Genomic DNA, 13,787 nt, shown 5'->3' on the forward strand with positions numbered 1-13,787 from the left:
CGCGCGGGCCGCGTGTGCGAGGGGCCCACCCGCCGTCGATGGGCTTGCCGGAGCCGTTGAAGATGCGGCCCAGCATGTCGCGAGACACGGGGGTCTTCAGGACCTGCAGGGCACATGGAGTAGTGTGTGTGTGCGTGTGTGTGTGTGTGTGTGTGTGTGTGTGTGTGTGTGTGTGTGTGTGTGCGCGTGTGATTGTGTTTGTGTACGTGGGGTGATGATGTCCGCAACGTTACCACCAAAGGAAGGCATTCTGCGTGCTGGGCAGCAGGACACAACAAGCGAAGCGTGGCGCCGAGGGCCCCGCATGATGCCATTGCTCCGGGGGCGTCGCAAGGGGGGCCTCCTCGGCGGCGGTCCCTGCCATGCCATGCACGCTGCCCGCAGCAGCTGCAAGGCCCGCAAGACTGCACTCGGACGGCGCCATTTCAAGCGCACGCGTGCACGATCAGCCCTTTGCGCCCGCAGCGCCCGCCCTGCCGCGACGCTCTCACGTCTCCGGTAAACTCCAGAGTGGTCTTCCGGTTGTCAATGCCAGACGTGCCCTCAAACACCTGGCCAAGGGGTGGTGTGTCGGGGCGGAAAGGCGCGGCAGGCGGGCGGGCGTTTGCTGAATCAGGTTGTGTCGCCGCCGAGGCAGGCAGGGGGTCCGGCTGCTGGCCTGCCCTTTGCAGAAGGGGCAAAGCAGGCAGGTGCGAGGAGGTACAGCTTGCCGTCACGTGGACTGTGGGCCGGGCCGCTGTTTGACCGGTCCATCCCTCGGCCACCTTGCTGCAATCATGTGGCCTTGTAACAGCGTGCTCGCGTCCACATGTATGCATGTGCGGGCGCCCGTGCACACACACGTGCGAGCGCGCATGTGCGCGCATGCGTACACGCAACCCACACTCATGCACTCAATGCCCCTCCAGCCGGCCACCGCAAAGAAACCGCGCAACGCCGCCATTGACAAGACTGCAATGCTTCTCAGCGCCAACGACCGGTGGCGCGGGAACCCAAATGTTTTCCAACCATCTGGCAGGCCCTGTCAGCCCGCCCCGGCAGCTTCCGCGCACCTGCACGACCGCCCTGGTGCCGTCCACCTCCAGGACCTGGCCCTTGCGGATGGAGCCGTCCCCGAGCCGCACCTCCACGATTTCCGAGAATTTGGGCTTCTGCAAATTGGATGTGGTTGACGAGACACATGGGGCACGTCGCATGAGGCACGCCCGGTTGTTTGGTGTGCACGGGGCGGAACGACGGAGGCGAGGGCTTGGGCGGTGGGCAGCATGGCGCTCGGCCACGCTGCCATGCGGATCGTGTGGCGGCGCCCGCGCACCTTGACGGACTCGACCACCACCAGGGGGCCGGCCACGCCGCCCACAGTGCGGTACTCTGCGGAGTGAAGGGGTTGGGCCGGTCCACCGGGGTTTGCCCGGGGCGGCGCGCGCAGCAAGTTCCCAGGGCACAACCCCATGACGATCAGCGAGCGCCGCTGCCTACGGGACGAGGGCTCTCATGTGCTCTGCCTTAGAGATGGAGGGCCAAAATTACCTATCCGTGGCTCGCATATGTAGTCCCGTGAGACGGCATCAACGTTGGCTTTGAACGCAAGGTCCTTGCTGAGCTTGTCCACGGCCGCGGTCGCCATTATGGGCCGCTGTCACAGCAATCTCGGGTTTGATCTGCAACTCCTCCAACACCGCGGCACCGTGATCACACTGGTTAGGGCTGCGATCTGAACCTCGCAGGTGCGCTCTTCACAGGCTCCGTCGCAAGTCGTATTTTTGTATTGACGGTAACAGATATGTGCACCTGCAACTGGAGCGGTCAAGACCATAGCTGGATGCGCGCACTGCGTGCTGCGCTTTCGCTACTGCAGCTGCCCTCTTGTCGACTCTCGTCACCCTGCTTGCACGGCTGGGTTGGTTCGCTCGTGCTACACGCACAAGTATACCAGTCCAAATCATCAAGATCTCAACAGGCAGGTTACAAGGATTCGTGTCCCCTGTATGGCGTGTGGGTGGCATTTAATGTTGAGTCACATGTTTCGACGTCAACGGTCTGGTGACCGACAACGTGCCAGGAAATAGTCCGAGTAGACGTTTCTATGCTACAGATCAAGACAATGTTCTGATCCAAAGCAGAAAGGAGTCCGCACGCATGTGGGTGACACAACGCCCCAAGGCCTGCGGGCAGTCCAGGGCGAGCCAGAGTAACTTGGTCCCCGCACTCATAATAGTCCAGAGGTGCATGGCATTCGTGTACTGCTGCGCCTGAACAACAAAAGCGCAGAATGTTGACAAGCGTTGATGCAGCCGCAACACTGCAAATCATGTCACCATATTCCCAAGCGGCAATCAAAGGAAACCCCAAGTAAACCATCGGATGTCCCTGAGGGCAGCTGCCCACGCAAAAGCACTGGCTCGCCCTTGGGCAGGTGCATGCGAAGGCGTGGGAGGCACACGCTATTAGGCACCAAGGCAGCTGCAGTTGCAGACAGTCCGGGCCTTTGCAATCGGGCAAGCTTCGCTTGGGATGCGAGAGCTGCTATTCATGCAGCGATAATGCAAGTCCTCGTGCGGTTCGAATGTTCCGTTATTGTACCGCTGGAAAGGAGCGGCATCAAGGCACAGGCAGCGCATGCTCTGTCAAAGAATCTGGACACTCGCACACCACCCCCCAGTGCCGGTACGGGCTCGCACAAACCCTCAAGGCTAGCCGTGAGAGGGGCGCAGCAGTCGCCACATGCACTCGGCTTTAGGAAAACACCTGAGCACGCGCACGTGCCGCATGCCATGCCAGCCGCTCAGACGCCCTGTCACCGGAACTTTTGGTAGCCGCACCGCAGCGATGCGAGCGCGGGCCGCTCCGTCAGCGGGCTCAACCCCGACCTCTCCTGATCGAGCTTCTCCACGGCCCGCCGCTCCACCTGGCCGCCGGGGGAGAACCGCATGACCGCGCGGTAGATCTCGCGGCGCGGCGACTTGAACATCTTGATGTGGGCCCAGCTGTAACCGGACCCGCCGTCCCTGGAGACCACCTGCACCGCACGCGCATGGCGCATTAACAGGGATGTTGCATGAAAGCGAGGCGCGGCTCACATTGTGTTGACCCCAGGCAGGCGAGGGCGCCACGCGGCCCCAAATATGTTGATGGCATCACCGAGGGCCCCCGCAGGCTACGCACCGCCCAAGCGATAGACCTGGCGGCGGCAATTTGCGTGCAGCTGCTTATGTGTTGGCTGCGGCTGCGGCTGTGACTGCGGCTCACCGAGATGAAGCCGCGCAGCTGCTTGTCGCACACATATTGCACATAGTTGCCCGACTTCCCGCCAGCTTCCTCCCAGCGTCCGCCCTGCGGTGGCCGGGAAGCAAGGGCAGGCCAAACGCTCATCCCAGACTGCAGCAGGTGCGTACTCATGCATTGTAAGAGGGATCCTGCCAGAACGCCAGCATTACCGGGCTTCTGCCCGCCCATACGGCCGATCGCTCGCCGGCCCGCCCGCTCGTAGGCGAGGCGGCCGCGGCGGTGTCGTGCACTCAGCCAGAGCGGCCCAGCCCTGTGCGGCTCTCACCACCTCGTCTCGGGTCCTGCCATTGTCGCCGGCCACAATGATTGATTCGCTGAAGCCATTCGCTGCCAGAAAATCCTGAGGGAGCCGCCGGTACTCCTGCATGGGCAATCGAGTTCTTGATGGTCGTGCCAGGAGCTCATCATGCAGGGAGGGTCCGGGTGCGAGACATCAGACGCGCAATCGTCTTTGCAGGCAGGCCGTACGCCGCAGCCCTTGGCTGCGGTGATCCCTGCTGAAAGGCGCGCCGCAGTGGGCCGCTGCGCAAGCAGTCCGGACGCCCCCACCTGGATGCTATCCAGGCGCTTCCACACGCCCACAGTTGACAGGGGCGGGCCTATGCTGCCGTAACCCTTGTGCACCACCGCGCGAAAGGCGGCGTCGGTTATGGCTGTCCGAAGTGCGAGGTCTGCGGCGGATTCCCCCTCGTCGCCGTCGCCCGTTGCACCGCGGCACATCGTCAGCATCGCCATGAACAGCAAAGCCACAATTATCCTTGCGCGCATCATAACTCTCCGCTGGCGGGCACCAAAGCAGTGCGCGACAGCTTTGCTTCACTGGCCCGGTGCGAGTCTGCACTCAACGCGCGATTCAAACGAAAAATAATCACCATTAACACCGGTGCCAGCACACGCGTATGCTATGAGGGCGACATCCGACGGTGTCACTCTGATGCTGGCCGCGGCGCTCGGTGGTGCATGTGAGGTAGGTGTTTCGATTTGACGTTCACATGCAAAAAAAACCTTGCTTTGTTTAATGCGCAGGCCTTCAAGTCAGAGGGACCTGTTTCAAGTGCAAGCAGCCAGCGGGCTGCTTATGGCTGTCACACCAAGCTGGCTAGGTTGCTCGATCAAGCTGGGGTGTGAGGACCAGGCGGCAAGTGGTGGCTTCGTAATTTCAAAACTCTTGACACGATACGGCAGGCTGGGAAGCATGGTATGCTTGTTAAGGGCAGCCTAGCTTCTGTGACGGCCGAGCGGCGGCGAACCCACATCAGTGCGGATCAAACCTACACCTGCGACCCTGACACGGCTCAAGGCCTTGCGGCCTTCCAGCCCTGTGCAGCAATATCACTGCCACGGCTTTCGCATGTGAGACGTGGCAGCGCGCGCCTCGCAAATACATGCACTGTCAATTGCATGGAGGTACCACAACTCCATGCAATGACAAGAGCCACCTGTTGCGTGGAATGACCGCACAATGGAACTAGCTGGTTGCTTGTAGGGGCATCTTCAACTCGGCAGCAGGTGGGGTTGAATCAGCAGCGGGTGAAGCCAGGAAGCAGTGTCCGATTGGCGCACCAGGGGGGAGCGCAGCACGACGAGATTGAGGGTGTTGTGCGGCGCGCACAGACGCAAGACGTGCATGTTCGAGCCGAATGGGGCATCAAGCAAGTCATGGGAATTGAGGCTGTTGCGACGCGTGATGCGCAAGCTGCAACAGGCGAGAGCTGTGTGCCGTGCCAGCGGCGGCCGTAGCCACAACAGCTCATTTCGGGTGGGGCTGGCGTCTTTGACTGTAGTCTGTGATCACCACATGAAACCGACTGCGGCTGCGACACTGCAGCACGTTGGGTCCAGACACCTGAGTAGTTACATGATCCACATGCATTCATATCAGGAATCACCGCGATGAAGGACGACCACACATACAGAGTCATTACAGCGTGTCAGCAAACACAACAAGGCGAGCATCGCGCAACACGGCCGCCACAGCACCAACACGAAAAACGGCACCTGGGCTGGGTGCGGCGCCGCGGCCTTGATGGTGTGGGGCTCAGCCCTTTGCAAAGGTGATGGCCATCGCGTTGGTGGGCGTGACCTTGAAGCCCTGCAGCCCGCTGAGCGCCACCCCTGACTGCAGCTCGTTCTCGAACTCGACAAAGGCGATGCCGGGCCGCGCGTCCACCAGGCGGACCTGTGGATGTGTGCGTTCGTATGGGCATTTGTGTGTGTGTGTATGCGTGCGTGTGTGTGCGTGGGTGTGTGTGTGTGTGTTTTCGTGTGTGTGTGTGTGTGTGTGTGTGTGTGTGTGTGTGTGTGTGTGTGTGCGCGCGCCATGCGTGTGCGCGCGTGCAAATGAGCAATTCACGGCCGCACGTGCGTTCAAGCACGAAAAGGCGTTTCAAATCAAGCACCGCCTCTGCCAGCCGCACCCGCGTCTGTAAGAACCAGACCCAGGCAACATCGTCCACGCGTCACGGCCCGCGCACGCCACCCCCCTCTCTCCCCCCTCCCGAAACGAAAAACCGCAGGGTGTGTCCACACTGTTCGCATCAACCCACGGAGGGGCGCCAGGGGGCCAGGGCCGACGCAACCGCGGCGCGGCTGCACCCACCTCCCTGAACCCTGGGAACTGCTGGAACAGCATGCCCAGCATGGCGTCGGTGGTGGCCTCTGGAAGGTTCTGCACAAACAGGATCTTGTTGGGCGGCGCGGCGCCGTCGGCGGCGGCGGGGCGCGCCTGGGGGTGGGGGGCGGATGAAGGTTGTTTGAATGTCGGGGGGGCTCTTGCGTACGGTAGTTTCTGCAGGCGTGTAGGCCTGTTGATAAAACTTTGCGCTCACGCGCACACATGCATGTATGTGTGTGTGTGATGTAGTATAGGTCGAATATGGGATGGCGGGTGATGAAAAGCAAGGGAGTGCAGATGTAGGTGTTGTGATCCCAGCACGCGGAGCGGGCCGCAAGGGAGGGTTGTGCCGTGCAGGGCGGCGCAAAGCGCTGCAGGCTGGGTTGGGGGTGGGGGCTGGCAGGCTGCTCACCCCGGGTGCTGCTGCTGGTCCTGGCGCGCCGCCGGGGGCCTTCTTCGACTTGAGAGTCTCTGGAAGGAGAGAGGAAAAGGGGGGGGTGTCATGGGCGGCAGAGCGGTGAGGGGCGGCGTCGGCGGGTAGCGGCCATCTGTAGTGAGTGTCAGCGGGCAGTGGGCTGCACAGCAGGGCCACCTGCCTGTCCTGGGCAGACCGCACAGTCAGCGCGGCGTGTGGCAGCTGCTCGGACTTGCAATCGCAGGCACGAAAAACTAAAAACCAGCGGCGGCAACAGGGTGCAGGGCCGGCGCGAGTCCATCATGTGACAAAGGGTGGTAAGGAAGGGCAGGCTGGGCGCAGCTGCGGCAGCAGAATGCAAGGCGCTCCCATTTTGTCCCTCACCCCGCGCCACGGCGTTCTTCTTGCTGCGGTCCTTGTCCGGCCGGTAGCTGCCCTCCAGCTTCGCGATGGCGTCGGACTTGCCGCGCGCGTACTCGATGCGCTGTCGCGGGCGGGCCGTTGCGGGGGCGGCAGGAATCACGGGCAACCCCCAAGGCGCCCTCCACGGCTGGCGGCCGGAACGCGCTCTCCGAATCGCTCGTGCTGCCTCCCGGCCCTTGCTCGCACATCTGCCCCACTCTGCCATGGCAGCCGCCACCAACACTATCCCTGCCGCACAGCTCGGCACCATATGAGACGTCCTGCGGCATGACAACAGGGGGTGCACCCTGTGTCAAGTTTCACCCCACCCCTGAACCCTTGGACCGCTCACGATGGGCTTCTCAAAGAAAGGGAACCCCTGCATCTGCCGCAGCGCGTTGGTCGCAGCCGCCACGTCAGCAAACACAACCCAGGCCTGGCCGCGCAGCCGGTAGGTCTTCAGAGCCACGACATCCACTATCTTCCCAAACTGAGAGAACATAGCGTGAAGGCATTTCTTCAGCTCTGCGGCGCCGCCGGGGAGGGGATCGAGGGGGTGAGAAGCGCCGGGGTTTCGGGGCGGCTCCGCTGGGGCCGCTGCCGTGGTGCGGGTGCAGTCGTGTTATAAATTGGCCGTCGTTGCAAGAGACGGGGCACATGCTGCGAGATGGTGTCGCAGCCACCTCGAGGCATGCAAACTCAACCGAGACTCGCCGACATGAGGCTGCACAGTAATTGGACGCTCGACCCAGCGCATGGGTACAGAATGCGGCCCCTGCGGCGGCCGCGGCAGGGCCACATGTGGCGCCTGCAAGGGCCACTCACCCTGCTTGTTCAGCTTCTCGTATAGGTTGTGTACGTAGATTGTTTGGTTGGGTGGTATGTCCTGCGCGCCGCAAGCCGCACAAGAGAGTTGCGATCCAGGGTGCTGCAGAATCCTCGAGGCCAGGCCCAGCGGCATCGCGTGGCACAAGGGGACCTCTAGATACCACACGCAGAAATTGTGCGCTTACAATGGCAAATCCAGCAATGTGCTGCTGCTACACCTTGACAAGGCACACATGCGATGGCCTTGCGCGGAGCACTGCGCCGCCGCACCACCGGTGGGCGATGCAGGGTCCAAAGAGCACCAGCGACCCCTTGTACGCGTAGAACAGCTAAGCAGGACACCCACCATATCTAAAAGAGCCCGCAGGCGCAGTAGACCGCTCTAGACAGGCCCCTCCGAGCTCCGCCGATCTGCGCCAGCCCGCCCGCAGCCCTTCTCGACACGAAGTTCCTAACTAAACTATGAATATGATCTGCAACTGGCGGGAGGCTACCAAAACTATCACCTCAGATCACCTCGGCTGCTGCTTTGTATCGCGAAGGCGTGTGTAAAGCGAAACAAAAAATGTGTCAGCAACGTCGTGAGCTGCGTTCTGGCACTGTCATGGCCTCGTGCTGTCAAGTTGCTGCAGGCAGCAGCAGCAGCAGCACTGCAGGTGCAACACTTCGAGGCCGCCACCATCCAATCCAGGCCAAGTCTATCATGACAACACGTTGAGTAAAATGTCACCAGTATTCTGAAATAGTTCCAAGCAGCTGCTTCCGTTGTTGCGCGCCCTGTTGCGGCATCATCAGGCTGGAGGTAGCGAAAGCTGTTCAGTGACCATGTGCTGATAGAGTAGACGCATGGTATCAAGCCTTGGCTCGTACGAGGTGAGCTCACGCCCTGGACCCGGAGAGTGCAGCCTGCAGCAGCCAATCGCAGCACATTTGCGTTATTTCCAGTGGTCGGATGCACGTTATGCAGCTGGTGGGGACATTGTTTGTGGTCCAATCGGGCAGGGCCTTCCTGCGACGCATGCACGCCGCCATGGCGCGCCCCTGGGCACTCGGCGCGCTGCGATGCTGCACGGCTGGCACGAATCCTGTGCGCCTGCACGGGGCTGACGCGGGGGTCAGGCGGAGCTGCTGCGGCTCCTCTCCCGCCGCAGCTGGAGTGCGCTCGGCAAATGATCGCCAACGGCTCACCTCATCCCACAACCCAACAGCAGGGCCCGTGGATGCCGTCCCCAGCGCCGGCCTCCTGGACGGCGCCGGCCTCCGGCCCTCAGCAACCACAGCAGCAGCAGCGGCAGCAGGAGCAGCAACACGCCCCGCCGCCGGGCGCCGCCCCCGCCGGCGGCGGCGCCTGCGGCGGCACCGCCGCGGCGGCGGCCGCGCTCTCGCCCAGCTGGCGGCACGCGCAGGGGCCGGGGGCGGGGCTGCAGAACCTCGGGAACAGCTGCTTCATGAATGCAGTGATCCAGGCGCTGACCTACCTGCCGCCCCTCGGCAACCTGTGCTTGTTCGGCGCGCACGCAAAGGCGTGCACCCTCGCCCCCGGCTCGTGTGTGCTGTGCAAACTAGAGACTCAAGTTGCGCGTCTGCTGCGGCGCGGCGCGTCGGCGGCGGGCGCGGCGGCGGCGGCAGCGGGCGGCGGCGGTGCAGGCGGAGGCGGGTTTGGGGCGGGCGCAGACTGCCCTGAGGCGCTGCACAGGGCTCTGCCCCTGCTCAATCGGTGGGTTGAGAGCTCGAGACTTGGACTGATAAATTGGCTAATGTTGGAAGAGCCACCCGGGCAGGCCGGCAGTGGCAGCACGGACGGACTCGGCCGCGGCAGGCAGCAGCAAGTGCTGCTCTGCTGGGTCGGCCGCTGGCTTCATGTCTCGCAAGCGCATTGCAGCAGCAGCAGCAAGTGCTGCAGTAGCAGTAGCAGCACTTGCTGCAATACGCTTGGGAGACGGCAAGCCCACCACCGACCCAGCAGAGCAGCGGCGCACACACGACGAGCCGAGCCGCGGCCCCGCCCCCGCGGCTGCACACACGTCCGTGCGCTGGCCCGCCGCGACATCGCTCTCGCGCAACCCCCTCGCGCCCCCGCCCCTGCAGATCTTTCGTGCGCGGCAGGCAGGAGGACGCCCACGAGCTGCTGCGCTGCCTGGTGGACGCGTTGGAGCGCGACCTGCTGCGCCTCGAGGGCCGCTGGCAGCCGGGCGGGCGGCGGCTGCAGGTGCGCCGCGCCGCTACTCCCCGCCGCGCCGCGCCGCGACCCGCCGCGACCCGCCGCGACGCGCAGCGACGCGCCGCGCTTCCAGCCGGGCGGTCGGCGCGCGGCGGCCCGGCCGACGCGCCGGGCTCCGTCCAGCAAACGCGCCGCCTTCTGCGCGTCCTGCGCTGTGTGCCTGGCCTTATCTTTTCTTAAATCCTGTGAAGAAATGCTATATCTGAATGCCATGCGCTGCAACGCCCTGCCCTTGCAGTGCCCTGGGACCCTGGTGAATGTGCTGTTCCAGGGGGCAGTTCTCAACACAGTGGAGTGCCTGCAGTGCGGCCACCAGTCGAACACATGGGACCCCATTCAGGTGATTGCCTTGAGCCGCGCCGCACCCACCTCTACCCCGGCCCGCCCGCCCTTGAGCAGGCTGGACGAAGGCGCTCGGGTGGCAGGCGCAGCGCGGCGCCGCGCGCGTGGCTGCGCAGGCACATCCCAGGGGCCGCCTGGAACCCGCCTGTTCTGTCCGGGCTGTGCCAACGTCCATCATGTACTCTGTACTTTTGGTGCACTTTGCATACCAGGATGCCATACCTACCCATTCCATCACGGCCGTTCTGATTGTCAAACCTATCTCCAGGACCTGTCGCTGGAGATCGCGCGCGCGTCGTGCGTGGAGGACGCGCTGCGGCGCTTCACCGCGCCGGAGCAGCTGGACGGCGCAAACAAGTACAGGTGCGGGGGGGGGGGGACGGCAGCGACAGCCTGTAAAGAGGGATGGGTTGCGGGGTGTTGGCGGGTTGCATGCCGCCTGTTGCACGCGCGCGGCCTCGGTGGGCGCGTCGCCGGAGAGGCGGCGGCGGCGGCGGAAGGGCCCCAGGTGCGAGGCCGCCTGCTGAGCCAGCATCGTATTTTTCGCGTCCGTTTCCTCATCGTCGCAGGTGTGAGGCGTGCAAGCGGCTCGTGGCGGCGCGCAAGCAGGTGCGGGCGGCAGCGCTTCGGGGCGAGCCAGCCGTGGCCACTCCATCCCTTTGCATCCCGGTCGCTGTTGCACTGGGTGGGTGCATGGCAGTGCATGCACCCGCGGCCGGCCTTGAAGGTCCACACCTGAGCTGGCCGCTTGAATTCGCACCGCCGTTGCGGCTCGCAAGCCGCCGGCCTTCTTCTGTGCTGGCGCCCGGCCCGCGTTTGCTTGCCTGTCGAGTGTTTGCATATGCACTCACAGCCGGGCGTCGCCGGGCGTAACCCCGTGGCCGCCCCACCGCAGATGACGATATACGACGACCCCAACGTCTTAGTCATCCACCTGAAGCGCTTCGACGGCTTCCACGGCGGGAAGATCTCCGGCCACGTGGCCTTTGGGGACCAGCTGGATCTCACGCCCTACCTCTCGTGCCGCAAACGCAACGCGCGCCGCTGGCAGCGCTGCTGCGGCAGGGGCAGCGGCGGCAGCAGCGGCGGCGGCGCGGAGTGCAAGGGCTGCTTGGCGGCGGCCGCGGCGGCGGCGGGCGGCGGAGGCGGCGAGGGCGCGGGCGTGGGGCGCAGCGTGTACCGGCTGCACGGGGTGCTGGTGCACTCTGGGCTGAGCGCGACAAGCGGCCACTACTACTCTTTCGTGCGGGACGGGCTGCAGCCGGCGAACGGGTGGCACTGCGCCAACGACAGCAGCATGTACAGGTGGGCGCAGGCTTTGGGCTGAGGGCTGTGGGCTATGGTGCTTTGATCTGAGTGCGGCAAACGCTGAAGATTTCCTCGTTTCTGCGGCTTGTTTCAGTTTTCGCAGCCGTGCTGCAAGCAGCGCGCTGCAGCGCTGCGGCTGCGCGGGCGCCGGGGCCACTCTCCCGCGGCGCCTGGCGTGCACGCGGCGTTGCAGGGCAAGCCTTGCACTCGGCGCGGGACCCCTTTTCCGACGGCCGCCACGGACGGCCCCTCGCCAGCGCTCCCTCTTCTCTCGACAAAACGCGTGCCGCACTCTTCTGAACGCCTCTGTTTCCCAGGGTTGCCTGGCGCAGCGTGCAGGAGCAGAGCGCCTACATGCTGTTCTACGTCCGCACCACCATGAAGCCGATCGCCGAGCTGCCCAAGCCGACAGAGGCCCCGGGCGTGCCGCCGGGGCCGGCAGCCGAGCGGCCGCCGGGCGCATCCCTGCCGGCGAAGCGGCCGGCGCCCATCGGGCCGCAGCTGCCGCCCGAGCTCGAGGCGAAGCGGCGGCGGGCGTCTGAGGACGGCGGCGGCGCCGGCGGCGGCGGCGGCGGCGTGTCGCGGGCGCCGATCGGGCCCGCGCTGCCGCCAGGGTGGAGCGGCGGCAACCACAGCGGCAGCGACGGCGAAGGCGACGGCGACGTCGGGGACGAGGTCCCAGCGGCGAGGCCGGCGTCCCCGTCGGCGGCGCACGGCGCGTTCAGCCGCGCAGCGGCTGGTGCGCTTACCAGTCAGCAGCAGCAGCAGGAGCAACCGGCGCGCGTCGGCGGCACGACGCGCATTGGGGGCCCGCCGCGGTTGGGGGGCCCCATCCGGCAGCTGCAGATCAAGCTGAAGCCCAAGGCAGCCGCCCCCAGCCAGCAGCAGCCGCTGCCACCCCAGCAGCAGCAGCACCAACAGCAGCACCAGCAGCAGCAGCAGCAAGCGGAGCGCCAGCCGCCCAGCTTGACGGCCGTGAAGGCGCCGGCCCCCTCGCCCGCGCCTCTTGCCGCGCCGCAGCCTGGCGCGGCGCAGCAGCAGCAGCAGCAGCAGCAGCAGCAGCAGCAGCAAATGCCGCAGCCCTCCCCCGACCCCGCGCTCGCCGCGCTGCGCAGGGCGGCGGCGTCTGCGATCTTTGAAAAGATCAAAGGGGCGAGCGACGCGGTGGGCACCTTACTAGACATCGCCAGGGGCCGACACGCCCAGGGCCTCCCCCTCGCGCGGCCCAGCGAGATGGAAGCTTCCGAGCGGCTGCGGATCCAGCGGGCCGTCGGCAAGGCGGCCAACAGCGCGGGCGCGAACAGGCAGGCGTGGGCGTTCATGGAGGCGGCGCTCAATGGCGGGGACCCCCGGCTGGGGGCGTGGCGGGAGAGGGTCGAGGAGGAGGCGCGGGCGGAGGCGGCCGCGGGGCGGCGCGGCGCGGAGGGGCCGTGAGGGCGCTTCGGGCGCGGGCGCGCGTATGCCCTGCAGCGAGCGTTGGGCAACTGAATTGTCGCGCGGGATGTTGCCCAGCTGGCGCGGCGCCCTGCAGGGGTGACTCAATCCGCGACCCGGGATGATCGCAGAGAAAAAGCACACACAACCGGCGGCGGCGCTGGACGCGTCTGCATTCGAGCATGCACCGCATTCTTGCAGCGTTCCAGGCACGCAGAGCAGCGGGTTGAGCAGCGTTCCAGGCAGGACAGCTGAAATTCTGAGAGTTTGCCGGCGGCGAGCCACGGCTGTGGTCGTGGCGAGCGGACCCGCGGCATGTTACCCCCTGCGAGTGTCGTGCGCTGTGCGTGCTGCGCGCAGGTTGACCCATTGTTCCAAGACCGAGGTGCTGGTGACTTTTGCTTCGCCCGACAACGGCTAGGAACACCCAGGCCCGGCTGGGCCGGGGGCGGCCCAAAAATGGCTGCACACCAAGCCTGGCATACCAAACCCAAACCGAATTTCCGTAATTCTCTGCTGTGTTTGTCTGGTCGAGGCCGGAGAGCCTAGTCGCGAGGCCGGCTGTAACTGAGACCCTTTGTTCAAGTTTACGCAGGCAGCAGGCATGGCGCGGCGCCACACACACCACAGAGGGCGGTGCGGGGGCGCCGCAAGGCAGCATGCAGCCGCAGGGCAAGGCCTCGCGAGACTGCAGGTCACAGGTCGCCTCTGACAAACGAGCCCGGCACTTTCCAGTGCTTTTTTGATCACTGCCCCTTCTAGCTCCTCCTCACAAACCCTGACCAGCCGATCAGTCGCCAAAGCAGTATATTCTGCTGGATATGTCCTTGACGAGCCACTGGAACCCCTCCAGCAGGCCGTCCCCCGTGTGAGCGCTGCACGCCACGATGCGCCAGTGGCGCTTGGCAATGTCTTTGAGGCCCAGGGCCTGGCAG

General features: G+C 65.0%; 4 protein-coding genes across 4 annotated transcripts; 1 reads left to right on the plus strand and 3 right to left on the minus strand.

Moving 5' to 3' along the window:
* Positions 1–425: 425 nt before the first annotated feature.
* Positions 426–1,816, minus strand: MNEG_8035 (V-type H+-transporting ATPase subunit B; the record flags this gene model as incomplete). The annotated part of the gene is made up of 4 exons (XM_014043489.1): positions 426–551; positions 1,053–1,151; positions 1,316–1,371; positions 1,792–1,816. 4 exons carry the CDS (start codon positions 1,814–1,816, stop codon positions 426–428), a joined length of 306 nt encoding a protein of 101 aa, XP_013898943.1.
* Positions 1,817–2,797: 981 nt separating this feature from the next.
* Positions 2,798–4,059, minus strand: MNEG_8036 (hypothetical protein; the record flags this gene model as incomplete). Its single annotated transcript, XM_014043490.1, has 4 exons — positions 2,798–3,019; positions 3,250–3,333; positions 3,554–3,649; positions 3,838–4,059. 4 exons carry the CDS (start codon positions 4,057–4,059, stop codon positions 2,798–2,800), a joined length of 624 nt encoding a protein of 207 aa, XP_013898944.1.
* A 1,267-nt stretch (positions 4,060–5,326) lies between these two features.
* Positions 5,327–7,221, minus strand: MNEG_8037 (U1 small nuclear ribonucleoprotein A; the record flags this gene model as incomplete). The annotated part of the gene is made up of 5 exons (XM_014043491.1): positions 5,327–5,467; positions 5,888–6,013; positions 6,315–6,373; positions 6,702–6,801; positions 7,072–7,221. 5 exons carry the CDS (start codon positions 7,219–7,221, stop codon positions 5,327–5,329), a joined length of 576 nt encoding a protein of 191 aa, XP_013898945.1.
* Positions 7,222–8,767: 1,546 nt separating this feature from the next.
* On the plus strand, positions 8,768–12,852 carry MNEG_8038 (hypothetical protein; the record flags this gene model as incomplete). The annotated part of the gene is made up of 7 exons (XM_014043492.1): positions 8,768–9,264; positions 9,636–9,756; positions 10,007–10,108; positions 10,379–10,473; positions 10,680–10,719; positions 11,006–11,415; positions 11,736–12,852. The coding sequence occupies 7 exons, from the start codon at positions 8,768–8,770 to the stop codon at positions 12,850–12,852; spliced, it is 2,382 nt and encodes a 793-aa protein (XP_013898946.1).
* Positions 12,853–13,787: the final 935 nt, after the last annotated feature.

The sequence above is a fragment of the Monoraphidium neglectum genome (assembly GCF_000611645.1).
Source record: "Monoraphidium neglectum strain SAG 48.87 unplaced genomic scaffold scaffold01483, whole genome shotgun sequence".
Lineage (NCBI taxonomy): Eukaryota > Viridiplantae > Chlorophyta > Chlorophyceae > Sphaeropleales > Selenastraceae > Monoraphidium > Monoraphidium neglectum.